General features: G+C 47.3%; 1 protein-coding gene across 1 annotated transcript in view; it reads right to left on the bottom strand.

Annotated features, from left to right (window-relative positions):
* The window catches only part of NALCN (sodium leak channel, non selective), a 222,990-nt gene that overhangs the window by 28,707 nt on the left and 178,530 nt on the right, over positions 1-15,753 (bottom strand). The window contains exons 18-27 of the mRNA XM_004680052.2: positions 15,243-15,344; positions 14,018-14,087; positions 11,502-11,593; positions 11,301-11,423; positions 9,126-9,182; positions 8,779-8,899; positions 8,563-8,694; positions 7,451-7,618; positions 5,406-5,510; positions 650-756 (exon numbers count right to left, since the gene is read on the bottom strand). Of these exons, the coding sequence (XP_004680109.1) occupies positions 650-756; positions 5,406-5,510; positions 7,451-7,618; positions 8,563-8,694; positions 8,779-8,899; positions 9,126-9,182; positions 11,301-11,423; positions 11,502-11,593; positions 14,018-14,087; positions 15,243-15,344 (1,077 nt within the window). The remainder of the gene's footprint in view (positions 1-649; positions 757-5,405; positions 5,511-7,450; positions 7,619-8,562; positions 8,695-8,778; positions 8,900-9,125; positions 9,183-11,300; positions 11,424-11,501; positions 11,594-14,017; positions 14,088-15,242; positions 15,345-15,753) is intronic.

Raw genomic sequence — 15,753 nt, 5'->3', positions numbered from 1 at the left:
CAGAATAAAAAAGAAACCTGAGTGGTGTGCACAGTAAACAAAGTTGCCAGAATACTCAGCTCATCCAGGAAGCAGTGAGGAGGCTGTTCCCTGGCCTTGGTAAATTGATGAGGGAGAAGGGACAGGTATGCCGAGCTTCGAAAACCCATTTCAAGTTAAAAAAAAATGAACTTGAAAGAGCGTGGGATAGAATGCGTTACTCTTGATGTTACTAGCAATTCTTTCTGATGATTCCAGAATGAAAATCTGTCCACGTAAATGGATTTTAAAATTGAAAGTGCTTTGTGATTTAAGGTGCTCTACCATCGGTAGTGAGGACATCCAATCGTCTCTTAAAGATATACACTCTGGTCAAGTTGAGTGTTACGTGATAGAAAATCTTTGTTATTTTAAATCTGCACTAACGTGGGCAGCCATGTGAGTCAAGCCACTTTCACTGTACATATCAGAAAAATGCGGCAGAGACTGTTCGCGAAGCCACATGGGTAAGTAAGAGATCGCCTGTCCTGATGTAGAGCCTGCCTTGCACTACTTAAAAGCATCTTAACATCTTTAGCAGAGTTCCTTTTAGCTCCATGCCACATGACTGACTTAAAATCATACACTGACAAAGAGAGAAGTCTTCAGGATATATTTCTGAAATGCTTACCAAACACGCGGAACCCAAAATCCAGGTTTTTTCTCTCCAGGTCTTAATTTTAAATTTAAGTTCTTGGATACACTTACATTAATTCTGAATATGCCATTACAATCTTCCTAAAAAAGGAAAGAAAGAGGGGAAAAAGAGGGGAAAACTTGGTCAGAAAACAAACTCAGAGAAGATTAACGATCAGAAATGTTTTTTCATGGGATAACAAAGGCCCTTTATCGAATAGTGATGCGGGTGGTTACCAGCAAATAGCAAAAATGAGCAGTAAAACTTGACATTAGTAGGTGAGCAAAGGGTCTAAGTAGACATCGTTTGAGAAGATTGACAAATGGCCTACATGCAGGTGCAAACAGAATTCACATTGAGAAAAGGCAACTCAAAAACATAAAACTTTCATGCCAACCAGCCAGGCTATAATCAGCAAGTCAAATGATACCTTGGATAATGCTACCTGGGTGGGGGCAGAAAGCAGTGCAACCATTTTGGAAAACAGTGTGACCTTCTGTAAAGGTCAGAGTGCTGGCATTCTGGGTATCCACCCAAGAGACATTAAATCCATATCCACAACACACTTGTCCCTGAATGCTTGTATTATTACTGTAAAAAGTGTTACCTATAGTAGTCTAAAGTTGGAAACAATTCAATGAATGGATACACAATGTCCATCAATGAATGGATAAACAAAGGATGGTACAACCATCCAGTGGAATATTATTCAGCTGTAAAAAAGGAACCACTGACCTGTGGATAATACCATGTGTATGTCGAACCTTGAAAATATTATAAGTGAAAAGGTCTAAATATATTATGTTAAGAGGCCAGTCACAAAAGGCCCCATAACATATCATTCTATTCCCATGAAAATTCTGAACAGGGAATTCCATGAGAAAGAAAATAGGCGAGTGGTTGTTTAGGATGGAGGTGATGGAGAGAACAGGGGCTGGGAGTGAGAACTAAAGTGCAGTGTTTCTTTTGGAGATGATAAAAATATTCTAAAATCAGCTGTGGTGATGGTTGTAAAACTCCCTGGATATTAGGTTTCATACCAAAAATGTGCATAAATTGTGGTGTCATGTGAACTGTGACTCAACAAATCTGTTTTTTAAAGATATAACAATAAGAAACTAGTATGAACTCACGTTTGAACTCATTTTCTGTTTTCTATTCTCCATTTTGTCATCTGCGTTTCTTTGCAACAATGGTCTTATTTGAGCCTAGACCTCTTTTGCAGGTTCAAGGTATACATGATAAAATTCTTAGTGCCCTCTTAAATATTTCAGCAGCACTTTGACTCTTTACCTGCCTACAGTCACCTTCCACCATCAGACATGTCTCCTCCTGGCTTCCCCAATTTGTCCAGCCAGCAGCCGGCATCAAGACCTCAGAGCTCCCTGTCTCCATCCTCCTTTCAACAAATTTAGTTCATCCCAGCAGCACCACATTCTGAATGACCCACCAAATTCTTTAAAGCAAAAACCCTGTAAAATAATATATCCTGAAGCTTATAAAACAGAGAGAAACTTACCTTTCATTATCCACAAACACAACTCCTGTATCCTTGCAGCCCTTTTCCCCATACATAGCTGAGGCAGTTCAGGTTTTATTCTCTCACCCCTTTACAGTTAAAATACACAGTGGCTATCTTCTAGCTGTGCACACCGTCAGCTGCAGCGCTGGTTCAGAGGGCTGTGCTGCGCTTGCGCTCTAGCTGAGGGCCTGCTCTCCAGTTCGTCATTCTGGTCTACCTTGGACTGGGTGAGGCTGCTGGTAGCCCGGTTCAGCATGGACCCCAGCATCCAGCTGCCTGGACGTGAACCCCACTTATTGAGAGGGAGACCCTGGACAAGCCATTTCACCGTCACCCTCCCACCTTCTTCGTCCGTAGAATGTGGGTCACCATAATCGCGCCCGCAAAACTGCTTGGCGAGCTCTCGTGAATCCGTGTCTTCTCACAAAACCTTTGAGCCTCACTTTGTATCCAAGAAGGGCCACCCGAGCCTGGCGCAGCCCCGGGGAACCTCTCTAAACTACACTTCTGCCCTTGTTTTTCATGTCTTTTCTATTACTGTTGGAGGCTGGGGGAGTTTCTTTACATTAGCAAGTCAATGAAATCTCCCCAACATCACCGGGTGAGGTGCTTGACACTCTCCAAAGGAAGAACGGGCCCAGAGGCCCAGCCTGACTGAGTAGGCCTCATTTGACAGCAGGACTCCGCCCGCAGAGCCCGGGCTCCAAGCCCATGGAGCTTCTCGGGTGTGACCTCACTTCTGCCACCCCTCTGCCCCGTGTACACAGCACGTCTCTCTCCTTTCTGTCGCCTGTTGGTGGAGGTTCCCTGCTTATTCCAAATCCTGCGTCCTTCTTGGTGCTCCAGGTGGAAGCTCTGTTTCCCTCCTGAGAAAACGAGCTGGCTCATTATTCCACTTCTCGTGAGCAGCTTTCACTTCTGACTTTGTACGGCGGTTGCTTCTACAGAAGACACGCAGCCTGACTGAAGAGAGACGATGCTGGGGGCTGTCCGCCATGCCTGTCCTGTTCTCATTCACCGGTCACGGGCCCCGCCCAGAGCTGACACTTAATAGCTAGCCATCAAAGGGTACCCAAAGAGTCCACTGAGTTCCGGGCTGCATGGTGCTACGTGCAGGGGCCCGACATTCCTGCTGCCGCCAGGTTTTAAGAGCAGGAGCAGGAGCGGAAGGGCTCAGGCCACCACCAGCGACAACAGTGGCCAGCTCCGGCCTGCGAACAGGTACTGCGGGGCCCACGTGTCGGGCGTGCCTGCCCCTCCTCACTGGGCTTGTCCCCTCACCAGAAATGTGGAACACAGGGAGGTCAGGTCCCTGCACCCCTGAGGCATACTCGGCCTTGGTCTCTATTTTCTTAAAGATTTATTTATATTTATTTATGCAGACAAGAATTGAGGTGCAGGCCAGAGGTGCAGGGGGTGAGGGGAGGCAGATCCACTGAATCACACTGCTGAGGGGAGTAGCGGGGTGACATGGAGGTCACTCCCAGGCCTGGACTCAGGCTGCAGTGCTAAGACTTAGCCCCTGCGCCACCAGGGAGGCCTGAGGACCTTGGTTTCTTAAGTGGGGGCTACAGATGGCCCCTGCTGAGGTGGACCCACAAACCCCTTCCCAGGAGGCCAGTTTCCTTCTCATCCTGCCTGCGGTGGGCGCTCCTTATGTGGCTCCGTCGTCCTGCAGAGACCTCGCTGCTCTGGGGGCGAATACAGGTGTATGGCCTCACCATCGAGGGGTCTGGCCTGCCATCGTCCCCTCTACAAGTCGTCAGTCTTTAGCTGGGGCTGCCATGAGCACAACCCGTAACTCACGACACACTTAGGCCATTATTAATACATTGAGTCAGCGAGACTCCCACCAGGCTTCATCGTGAAATGCTGCTATTATCTTCCCGGGCTCTATTCAGTGTGGGTCTAAAATAACTCTTCGTTCCTTGCACAGGCTTGCGGGCTGACGCCTCAGCTCATTATGGCTTCGCTCATTAGCTATTTGGTATCGGTGACCTTTATGCCACATCCCGTGTTATTCGTCTCGGGTTTATGAAAATCGCTGGACTCCTGCGGAGGAGGCTGAGGGGAGCAGCGACCTGCGCGGCAAAACAGCACGGGGAGGTCTGTGTGGCCCACGCGTGTCTCCCTCGCCTCGGCCTGAAGTCCTGGCTTTGGACGTAATCAATGAAGTACTGGGCAAAGCTGTTATGTATATTTTATAGAAACAGGGAGCTAGTAACTTTTGTCATTACAAACCTAAAAATGTAGGTATTTTCATACCTACATACCTATATTAGTAAGTCACTTTTGTTGTGAACAGATTATAGCTCAGCTACACTAGGCCTTTTGGAAACACACATTTTAACAGTCACAGGCATGATATTCATATTCACTTTCACTAGCTTTTACAACATTGCTGTTTGGCTTATTTTATTAATCAACTCACCACACAGGGCAGAATTCTAAGAGAACAGGATGCTGGGTGGTTTAGCAGATACTGGCTAATTATTAAGCAATGTCCGTCCCCCCCCAAACCCTGCCTGGTGAGGCCATGCTCTCTGTAGTGGAATGTGGTTGAAGGGACTTGTGACGTTCTGGGCATAGCCCATGGCCTTCCCCCAATCCGCCCCGATAGAGAGGGTTCTGTTCTCCAGGGAACAGACGCCAGAAGGGACCTGAGACTCTCAGAGGTCACCTGGAGAAGGGCTGTCCACATTACCCCAGATGCAACATGCTCATTTCATTATGTTCAGCTACTGAAATGTTGGGGTGTCCTTGCACAGGCCTCCCCCTACTCACACTGACTAAAGAAGAAAGCAGTAGCAGATGTATGTAAGCATGGTCTTTGCGAGGTGCCGTGAAGGAGAAGCTGCTGGGCAGGTGAGAACTGAGCCCAGGCCCTGGCTTCCTAGTGGGGAGACAGTGAGAGGGGAGACACCATAGTTGGGTGTGCAGGTCACACTTTGCATTTTGTACCTTTCTGCGGGGGTGCTGTTTGCTGCTATGAGTCTCATGTGGCATCAGGGCTGGATTAAGTTAGGGGAGACCTCAAGGGCACTTTTTGAGGTCCACAGCAATAAATATTTGGAATCTTGAGAGACAAAGCCAAGGATGTCAACGGTGCAGTGACACGGGAGTGGAGGGAAGAGCAGAGATTCCCCAGCCACGCCTGGAATCTGACAAGCCTCACAAAGGCATGCAAATGACTGATTTTTATTCCCCAAGACAGAAAGGAAATCTTACCCTTCTAATTATGTTGGGATCGTTGCACTTTGCCAATTTTCCAGCAAAAAGCTGCACACCAAAGCTTGCGAAAACAAGCATCAATGTCAGTAGCAGAATGGAGACCTGGAAGAGACCAGTGAGGTGTCACACGCAGGTAAGACCCAGCAGCAAGCCAGGACCGAATCCCAATAGACACGACTTTTACACAGCACTGTAAGAGATCCACGGCCTTTTATGGACTCTGTTAACTTCCTTGCCATGGGTCATTCAATTAGCCTTGCTGGGATGTTAACAGAAGGAAATTAAAGACCGATTTTGGATTTTTAGCATAAACACATAAGACTTTCATGTAGAAAATCAGACTAAGATAGTCTTGATAGAACTTGGAATTTTCTGATTTGAAAATCAACACTTTGCTCTCTCTTCTCGAATGGTAAAAAAGGACCCACTTGAGGATGATGGCCTCCCTCCTCACACAGCGGATTTCTGCTTCCCTGCACAGGAATTAGGGCCTTGGCTTCCAGGACCTCTGGGAGTCAGTGCTGAGGAGCCACCGCTAATTGCCTGGCGCGCCCTCTGCTGGGGGAGACGTCAGATAGCAGCAGAAGGTGACTGCACAAACCACGTTCTGTTCTGATGGCCTCATGTACCTGCACACACGACCTCACATGGACACAGCTTCAGGAGAAATGCACAAAGACACGCTTCTCAGGTCAGGTGACATCCCAGCTCCCTTCAATTCTAGCTGCGCAAGAAGCCACCATTTCATGGTTTTTGCACCAAGAAAATAAGGAATTTCTACCAACTTTCAAAATGCATTAGCAAATTGATGCCTGTAGGCATCTCCCAAGATTTCTTTAAAATACTTAGAACCGGCCCTCCCTGGTGGCGCAGCGGGTTAAAGCACAGCACTGAGAATCTAAAGCCGCTTCAGCATGAGTTCGATCCCCGCCTGCCCCGGAGGTGAACACATGGCGTGGCAGACCTCTCCTGGCCCACCCACTGCTCCCCTCAGCAGTGTACTTTGTCGATCTGCCTGTTCTGTTCCCCACTCTGTCTCTGGTGAAGCCTCTCACCGCCCCTGAGCCTCTGGCCTGTACCCCAGTTCTGTATGCACAAATAAATAAATCTTTAAAAAAAAAAATACTTAGAACCAACAGGCCATTACAGTTATTCTCTCACTGTGGATGTTTCTAGAAATCAAGATATAAAACAAGCTCATGTCAATGAATTTTCTTTTTCCATTAATTCCAGAACTCATGTTTCCATTGATTCCAGAACCCATTAATAACAATGAAAAAAAAAAAAAAAACAAAAACAAAGGCAGCTCTCTTGGAACTCATTATAAAATTCATGCTTTCTATTAACTCTAGAACCATTTAATAATACTCCTAAAAAAAGCAACTCTCTTGAGCATTCCTTTGTAAAACAAAGGTCCTTTGGAGTACATGAACGAGTTTCTTACCATCATGCATCGGCACCTCATTCCTTCCTAGAAGCCCTACTACAAAGAATGCTTTCCCCCAATCATACTTGTAAGTATTCACTGCCATTTACTGAGGTTGCTTAAAGCAAACTACACAGATTATATTTAAAAAAAAATGTTTAACACTCTATCAAGATCTATATTATGTGCTTCCACAGAATATGCGTGGAATAAGATTGAGTCCACGTACATCATCCCTCTTATCTCTGTGATCGATACCACTGAATCTCCTTAGCCTTATTTTCTAGACGGGGAAACTAAAACTAAGCAGAAATTAAGGCTGACTTAGGAACGAAAGCACCCGCAACTAGGTCTCTGAATTCTCCTTTCATTTCACATTTCAGAATGCCTCTCTCATGTCCAAATAACACCCACTGAATTAAATATCCCGACAAGCTGGAAGCATCCATGGCTACAGGTTCTGAAAGTTTGTTGTGCTTTGTTAGTGCTTTTTGAACCCTTCAGCCTTACACAAACTTGCAGCCCATGGCGAGCAAGCTCACTTTGGCCCTTACCGGCCACATGACAGATTTGGATAATGAGACCTGGAAGCAGACGATCACTGGAAGTAACATACCAGAAAGATTTCTTTGAAGCCACTGAAAAGTTCTCGAACAACTTTCCTCATCTGGGGTACCAGTTTGAATATCCGCAGAGGTCTCAAGCACCGAAGAACCATTAAGAGCTGAGCTCCTGACTCGGCGGGCACATTTTGAGGCATCCAACAGAGAAAGATCAAGCTCACCTAGAGGGAAAGAGCACCTCTGGATTTGGACAACTGATCCTTTCTACCCCATTCTCTGCGAGCCACTGGCCACAACTGGCTCTGAGCAGAGCTCCCCGAGTGGTACGGGACAAGCAACCCCAGGGTACATGCAGTCTCTTACCCCTAACAAGTGAAGCCCCCCCCCAACATCTTAGCCACCCCCAAGGAAAGAGGTCAGGTGTGTGCTGGACTGAAGCAGGCTGTCCACACTGTGAGAGTGAGTGTATGTGTGCGTGAGAGTGTGTGTGCCTCTTCTCTTAACTCACACACTGGAGGCTGCCCCAATGTCCACAGGACTGAAATCCTTGCGACTAAGACACTGAGCCGTGTGCTTGACCTGATGTCCACTGTTTTGTTCACCATCTGAGCATGCTACACGCCACTCTCACAAGTTCCTTTGTTGCATTAAGAAGATACTGGTTCCATGCCTTCTTGGACATTCAGGGAAAACAAAGACATTTCTCAGAGTTCTTTCCTATGGTTTCACAATTCGGTTGAACTGAAACAGGTACAGGGCCATCTTCTCCAGGTAATTTGTGCCTTGGACCTGGGAGAGAGCTCCAGCCCACTCAGTTTAGTTTGTCTTTAGCAGAAAGAGCTCATAAATCAATTACAGGCTTTCGGGGTTTTCTTAGGAGCCATAAGGTTGAGGGTTGCTACGTAGATTTGCTGTCTTAGATCTCCTAAGGGAATGTCTTAGGCACCATGAATGTGACGCTGTCTTAGAATTATATCCATGGATATTTTTTAATGCTTTTTATTCGGAGTCTACATGCCTACCTTCATGTGCTTATAATGGACGACATCACTTAGGAGCTCATTTATGATTTCTTAGTCTCGCAGAGTTCACTCCCTTTGCAACAAATGTAGGATATCTTACAAAACCATTATAGTTTACATTTAGGGAATAACCAAAGACTTACAAGATAGATAAATATGTCCATTACTCCACCGAAGTCCCTGATGACAGCAGTTGGAGTGAAAAACAAGCCATCTGCCATAATCTTCAGATTAAGCTCAATGCTCATGAATATCACAAACACATACTCAGCAATCTGAAACAGGCAAGACAGTTTGGTTGCAAGGCATGAAAAATTGCAGTGTTTTCAGAGCTCTAAGCTGAGATTCCGCAGCAATACCTGCAAAGTAGGAGCGTGCATAACTCTTCGAAAGGGGGATTCAAACATCATGGAGATGCAGGAGCAGATGGTGACGATGATCATGACCCAGTCCAGGTAAGTGACCAGTCCCAGCAAGTCACTGCCGAAGACAAACACAGCTAAGAAAGCAAACACTCCAGGAAAGGCAGCTTCCAGCCCGGGGATGCTCCATCACGGCACTCGTGTAAGCAGCATTTTAAATGGCCCCGACTGGCTACTTTGCAGAGCGAGATAGGAAGAAAATAACAGGGATTTTCAGTTTTACTCAACACAAGATAGCACACAGAAACGACAGCTATGTAGGGAAAACAGTTTGCAGTGCTTACTAAAGTTGATGGTACTTTGTGTTCTTCACCGCTCCTGTGACAGGGTCTGTTTTAGATCTGCAAGAGAGAACCGACAAATTGCATGTGGCAGCAAACCAGTGTGTTTTCACTTACAAACATCTCATCAGCCTAGAAATCTCTTCTTACGTCCTCGACAGCATGTCCATTATGGTATGTTGACTGTATGTGACTTTGGAAGGCAGAGAACAATCGGTGAGAGGAAACCACAGTTGATGCAAATGCTTACTATCAGCATTCATGACTGCACGTAGCAATTTCTGTGTCTTTCATGAAATCAAATTTTGACTTCCAATGAAAAAACCGCCAGTTAAAATCTTTGCCTCAGTTGTTCAGCGGCTCAAGGGTGTCCCCCAATTATTTAAGGAAATATTCTCAGGTTCTTAGAGCTCTTGACTCTGTATTTAGCGATATCTTGTGGAGGCGTAATTTATATAGAATTTCCTGGGGTGAGGGTTTGTAATGGTCAGGTCTGGGAGCCCATGACCAATCCCGAGGAAGCCTCTGACAGTCTCTGAGTGTGAACATTCCTGGTCACGGGTATTTTACCGGGGTCTGAGCCCACCTCTGCTGCACTGCTACAAAAGCAGAATCACACCTCACTCCATGAGGTGGAGAATTTGCAGCTTAGATGGAACATGGAGGCGGCCAGCAGGATAATTCCAGATGAAAACCCCCTTGGGAGACTTGGCCAACAAGCTCTACCCCACAGCCTTGTGCTTTCATTGTGACGTTTTTAGTGATCACTGCTCAGGTGTTTTGATGCTTACGGTCTTCAGAGAACAGCAGGAAGAACAGACAGCAGTCTGAGAATCGTGCACACAGGCTGGTGTCCGGCAAGTCACCCACTGACCTCCATGCTTCCTCTGTGGGAGGAAGGGGCTGGAACTACAACCGGCAGCTGCCCTGAAATGAGGTCTGTCCTGAAATGTGACCACACCGGAATTTCTGACTCCTGCTGCAAAGTAGCAAGCTAGGACTGAGTGGTGTCAGCAACAGAAGCTGACTCTGCCCTATCCTGGTTCAGGAACCTGGTGGCCCCTGAGTGTGGGGGTCGGGGGGGGAGGGGAGGGAAGGCTCGGCTCTTCCTTGTGTCTTCTCTGTATCACCTGTGCCCAGATGTCCTCGTCTCGTAAGGTGACCAGCCATACTGGATTCGGGTCACCCGAGGGGCTTCATTTTATTTTAATGACTTTCTTATTTTTTAAAAAATTCATTTATTTTTTAAACAAACTACATTGTTTGCACACAGTCTAGATAACACATTTGCAGACACCACTGTGTATTCCTGGGTTCAACGGCTTCTTAAAATTCCCCATCTCCAGGTATGGAAGCATTCTGGGATACCGGGGTTAGGATTTCAACATATGAATGTATTTTTAGAAAGATTTTATTTATTTTTGCATAGAAGAACAGGAGTGTAGGCCAGAGGTTGGTGGGGGACGGGTGACAGGATTCCCCACAGACAGAGTGGGGAGCAGAGCACGGGATCTACTGAAATCCACTGCCGAGGGGGGCAGCGGGGAGACAGGAGGGGTCTGCTGCACCCCGGGGGTCCCTGGGTCCCTCCCTGGCTGGGATCGGCCAAGGATGATAGTGCTGAGACTTAACCCCTAGGCCACCAGGGAGGCCCAACATGTGAGTAAGTTTGAAGGCAGCCATCTCCGGGCCACACCGGAACCTCCCTCATGTTCTTCCACGAGACACTAGAACTGGTTTTCTTCTTCTCACACAGCTGGCAACTAAGCCATTTGTTGACTTTCTAATTTCTGTTACTCTACAATGAGCCAACTTTAAGATTGTTTGACCACAGAGACGCTCACGTCTAAAAGAAGACGTGGGCAGTCACCTGGGCCCTCTCAGTCGGTCTCCTTCCCGTTCCATGTTTGCACCGTGACCCCAGGAGGGAGGGTCCCCCAGGGGCACACTTGGGCGCGTGTGAACACGAGCACACGGGAAGGCTTGCAGGGCTCTCGCCACGTGCGTTTTATATCAATGTTCTCTGCTTCAACCTCCTTTGTTTCCTACCTGGTCAGCCACTCTGCTAAGAGGAGCAGCATGACTGGTGACCCCATTAGGAGTACACGCGCCTCTCCTTGGACACACCCCGCTCTGCGCACCGTGGGGGGAGTCCCAGCTGGCATGGGGAGCACTCACGCGTTGAAGCGAGCCCGGACCACCACGCGGCAGAAGTTTCTGAACCTGTGCTCCCGTCCGACGATGAACAGGGGCTTATCAAAGTAGGGGTGGTTCTCTCTCAGCTCCTCTTCTTGCACTTTCCTGGAAGGAGACGCTTAAGGGAGGATTAGGCGAAGGGAAGGTTTGCCTGCCCCAAAGGAGAGCTGAGAAATACTGCACCTTTTCATCTCCGCCTGCTCCTTTTTCTCCTGGATCATCTTTATTTCACTGTCTTCTCTTTGTGCATTTCTATATCTCACTGTGTTGGAATGCTAGAAATAAATGAAAGGGCAGATCAAAACAGATGCTTTTCTGAAATCTTCCAGAAGGCCATTTCTTAACAATGGAATTAAATATCTTTACTGAACCTCTCACATCTCTATCTTAGCAGTCACACTCATCTTAGCAAGGGGACCTTTCTCCTTTAAGGAGATCTTTTATTTCAGTAAAAACCTTTACTGACAACGTCATGTTCCTGGAACTGTTCTAGGGCTGAAGTCTCGGCAAAAGGCAGGGAGGGGTTAACAGAAGTCCTGTTTTTGTGGGGCTTGTATTCTAGATGGAGGGACAGGTCATTCCATCAAAATAAACAAGAGTACCTCAAAATAAGTCGTCAAAATAAGGAAGACACTGGCGCTTCAGTAAAAACACACAGAAGGGAGAGAGTGCTGGAAGCCTCCAAGTTTAAGGAAATGGTTAGAATCGGCTAATGGAGAAGCTTTGTCTGATCAGACTCTGGCAGATTGAAGGAGACCCTCTGGCCCCTTGGTCCCTGCAGGCTCTTCCAGGGAAGGGTGTCTGTGTGTGGACATGCGGCCAGCGAGGGGCCAGTGTGAGAGTCAGAGAGGAAGACAGGGGGCAGGAGATGAGGCAGGTGGGGTGTGGCCACGGGGCTCCTGACCTTGGCCTTCGCTCTGGGGAGGCAGGGAGCCACCATCTGAGTAGTGATGGGCCTTGCAGACAGACTCCCCAGAGAGCCTGCGTTAGCTGCATCACCGGTCATTTGGAATGGGCGAGAAAGATGCAACACACCACTTTTAAATGCTTCTAGGATGGAAGAGACATTAAGAGCTGTCTTAGGAAATTAGCAGAACCCTGGGACTTTTCACCATGGAGAAGAGGGAGGATGGATTTTTGTCGTCTAGGGAAAGAATATAATGAAAATTCATGATAGAAGCCGCTGGCAATGAGGCTATTCAAAGAAGGCCTTTTGTTGGGTACGCTTAAACACATGTTTTCAGCCGCATTCTAATTTGATTCTGAAGTCGACCACCCATTTCTATGGTACCACACAGAAGGGCTGTGCTTTGATCTAGGCTGCCTCTCTGCATTTTTACCTAGAAGTTTTCTCCATTGTACAAGCCTGGCCCCCGGATTATAAGTGCACACACAGGTTACTCGTGGGTCCAATCACAGCTCTCTGTTGACCATATTCATAGGGGACAGGGTCCTGTCTGCTAACCGAGAACCACATAATGGGGTTAAGGTGATATCAGGTGACCCCATCACTGACTTCTTACTTCTCAGTGTCACCTGGCACACTGAACAAGGACAGTTTATTTTCACTAAGATAGAAGTTTCTGCAGACTGAAAGCAGGTGTGATGTGCTGAGAACCCCGGAAATGCTGAAGGAGGAAGAGGTAAGTCGTGAAAGACAAAAAGAAAACCCACGGACTCGTAGCTTCTCTCTCTGATGCCACAGCTCTGGACAGGAAGAACAAGCGAGAACTGGTTTCCTGAGCCCAGTTATCCTGACTCAACCTTAGTCCTGTATTTCAGATAGGGTTTTGCAAGAGGCAAGGATTTTATGCGCACTTTCTGGCGCCGGCCTGCAGGGGAGGCCTTCACCAGCCCGTCCTCTCCTGGGTTTCCACGTGTGCAAGCCTTCATGAGGGGGTCTTGGGAGGTAGGACCACAAACCTGTCCTTTCTAATTGCCCCCAAATCTCCACCTTCCATTTCTTTGTTCTGTTTTCCTCTTACTACGAAGCCACACTGCCCCAGTACAGAGATGATGGAAAAGAACAAAGACTACCCAGAAATAGTTGTATGTTTGTTATCGATCTCTTTTACTAGAATAAAAGTGCTGGGCGGATATAGATTCTGCCTTATTTCCCCAGCGCTTCCCTTCTCATACGACAGAACATAAAAGCGCAATGCGTTTGGCACGTAAACACCAGTAAATACGTATTAAGAAATAAAAGTACTTTGTCAGTAGGTAGGTAAATGAATGACTTTGAGTCTAAAGGTCAAATAGTTCTTAGGAGATCCTCTGAAGTCGTTGATAGAAACATTCTTCTAGAAACAAAATTTTGTTTTTCTAGAACGCAAAATTCTGAAATTAGGATCCAGAATCTAGAAAATATAGAAACTGGAAATACTCCACGAGGCACCCACTTCTAGGAAATGTTTAAGTGTCTTTAATTTTTGTCAAATGCAACCGATGGGTCACTTCTGTGTCACTCTCTTGATGAAGACATGCATTTTTGTGAGGTGTCTGGATTTTTCTACAGCAAATAGACAGGCCTCAGAACCTGGGCATTACATTTGTTTCCTATTTTCCTGGTTCCCTCCGCTATGATGTCTCAAGGGGACATAACAAAGCAACAGAAAGGCCCAGGCACTGGAATTGTCTAAGCAGTCACTTAAATACAATACGTAGTCATGTTTCAAATGCCCCGGGACATTGCAACTCACATCTTGAGTCAAAGTTTCCAGAGATTTCCCCCTGCTGATCCTCTGGCTGTTGGAGCCGTGTCTTAGAGACCTGGAATGATCATAGCCAACTGGTTAAAACTGCTCGTGAATAAATTTGGAGTTTCAGTGACCATAATAAAAACAAAACCAAACCCATTCTCTGGTGGCATCAGAAATGCTTAGTAATTGTTTTTATAGCAAAAACTCAGTCTGTTTTCCCTGTTGGCTTAAAGCACAGCACCGTGAAGCAAGCTGCAGCCGCTTCAATGCAAGTTCGATCTCCGCCTGCCTTAGAGCTGACCCCCATGGCGCGGGAGACCTCTCCTGACCACCCGGCTGCTCCCCTCAGCAGTGCACTTCATTGATCTGCCTGTTCTGCTCCCTGCTGTCTCTGGTGAATCCTCTCACCACCCCTGCACCTCCGGCCTGTACCCCAGTTCTGTATCCACAAATAAGTAAATCCTTAAAAAAAATCCCAAAACTGGCCCTCCCTGGTGGCGCAGCGAGTTAAGGCACAGCACTGAGAATCTGAAGCCACTTCCGTATGAGTTCGATTCCCGCCTGCCGCCTGCCCTGGAGGAGACCACATGGCGAGCCAGACCTCTCCTGGCCCGCCCGCTGCTCCCCTCAGCAGTGTACTTCGTCGATCTGCCTGTTCTGCTCCCCACTCTGTCTCTGGTGAAGCCTCTCACCGCCCCTGAGCCTCTGGCCTGTACCCCAGTTCTGTATGAATAAATAAATAAATCTTTAAAAAAAAAAAAATCCCAAAACTTAGTCTCCCCAAATGTCTTGGGCTCCATCTAACGAAAATGATAATGTTTATTTCTGATCTTAAAAGTGAGAATTTGCATCTTTACCCTTAGAGCAAGGATGAAGTCATCTCCTCCCTGTCCTATGAGGTCTCGGCCAACCCTCTGTCCTTGACACCCCAGGTCCCCAAGCGTAGGATGATAACCGGTCTACTCCATTATCCTTCAGAATTTACAACCATGTATATATTCTCTATGTGGCTGCTATGAACCACTTTTTCATTTGCTAAAATAAAATTGTGGAGAACTTGGCCATGGCCAGGGAAAAGGTTTTGCAAAGATTGGTTTCACCTGAGGTGAGTTGCATGCAGGTCACCACGGTCAGGCTGAGCTCAGGGTCTCCTACCACCTTCCGCGCCCCCTGCCAGGATCCCTCCTCGCGTTCCTGCAGCCTGCTCTCCCCTGCACGCACTCACCTGCGCTCCTGACGGATGTGATGCTGCACACTGAGAATCGATCTCTCCTTTGCAGGCTGCCCCTCAAATGATCCACTCAGCATGCGCTGCCGAGTACACGCTCTGGGGGAAGAAAGGAGCCCGAGATAAACGCATGATCCGTACACTTGGGATGCATAATACCTAACTGTCTGCTTGTTACTTTCACTATTTTTAAGAAAACACCAAGGATAAGGCAAAAATAGAGCAAATGACACATAATCACACATGAATGTGAGGCTCCGTGTCAGCGCACTTCCAAGCCCAGCCAGCTCATTCTGGAGAGATGTTGGGAAATCAACAGAAGCTCCTGGCCCCATCTCCCAACCGCAGTCCGAGAGGTCCTGAGGCAGAGGGGTCAGTTTACACACGGGGGCTATACTGCTGGTTTTGCATTTAGACCGGGGTGGGGGGGTGAGTTTCTAATGAAAGGCCTTAGGGGAGGATCGGTCTGCCTAGAGCCTTGTGGGTGATGGAATATAGACCTCACGGA

This window comes from Condylura cristata, unplaced genomic scaffold, assembly GCF_000260355.1.
Source record: "Condylura cristata isolate star-nosed mole 26May11 unplaced genomic scaffold, ConCri1.0 scaffold00010, whole genome shotgun sequence".
Classification (NCBI taxonomy): Eukaryota; Metazoa; Chordata; class Mammalia; order Eulipotyphla; family Talpidae; genus Condylura; species Condylura cristata.
Note: the sequence above shows the minus strand (reverse complement) of the source record. Positions and strands in the feature narration are given on the sequence as shown.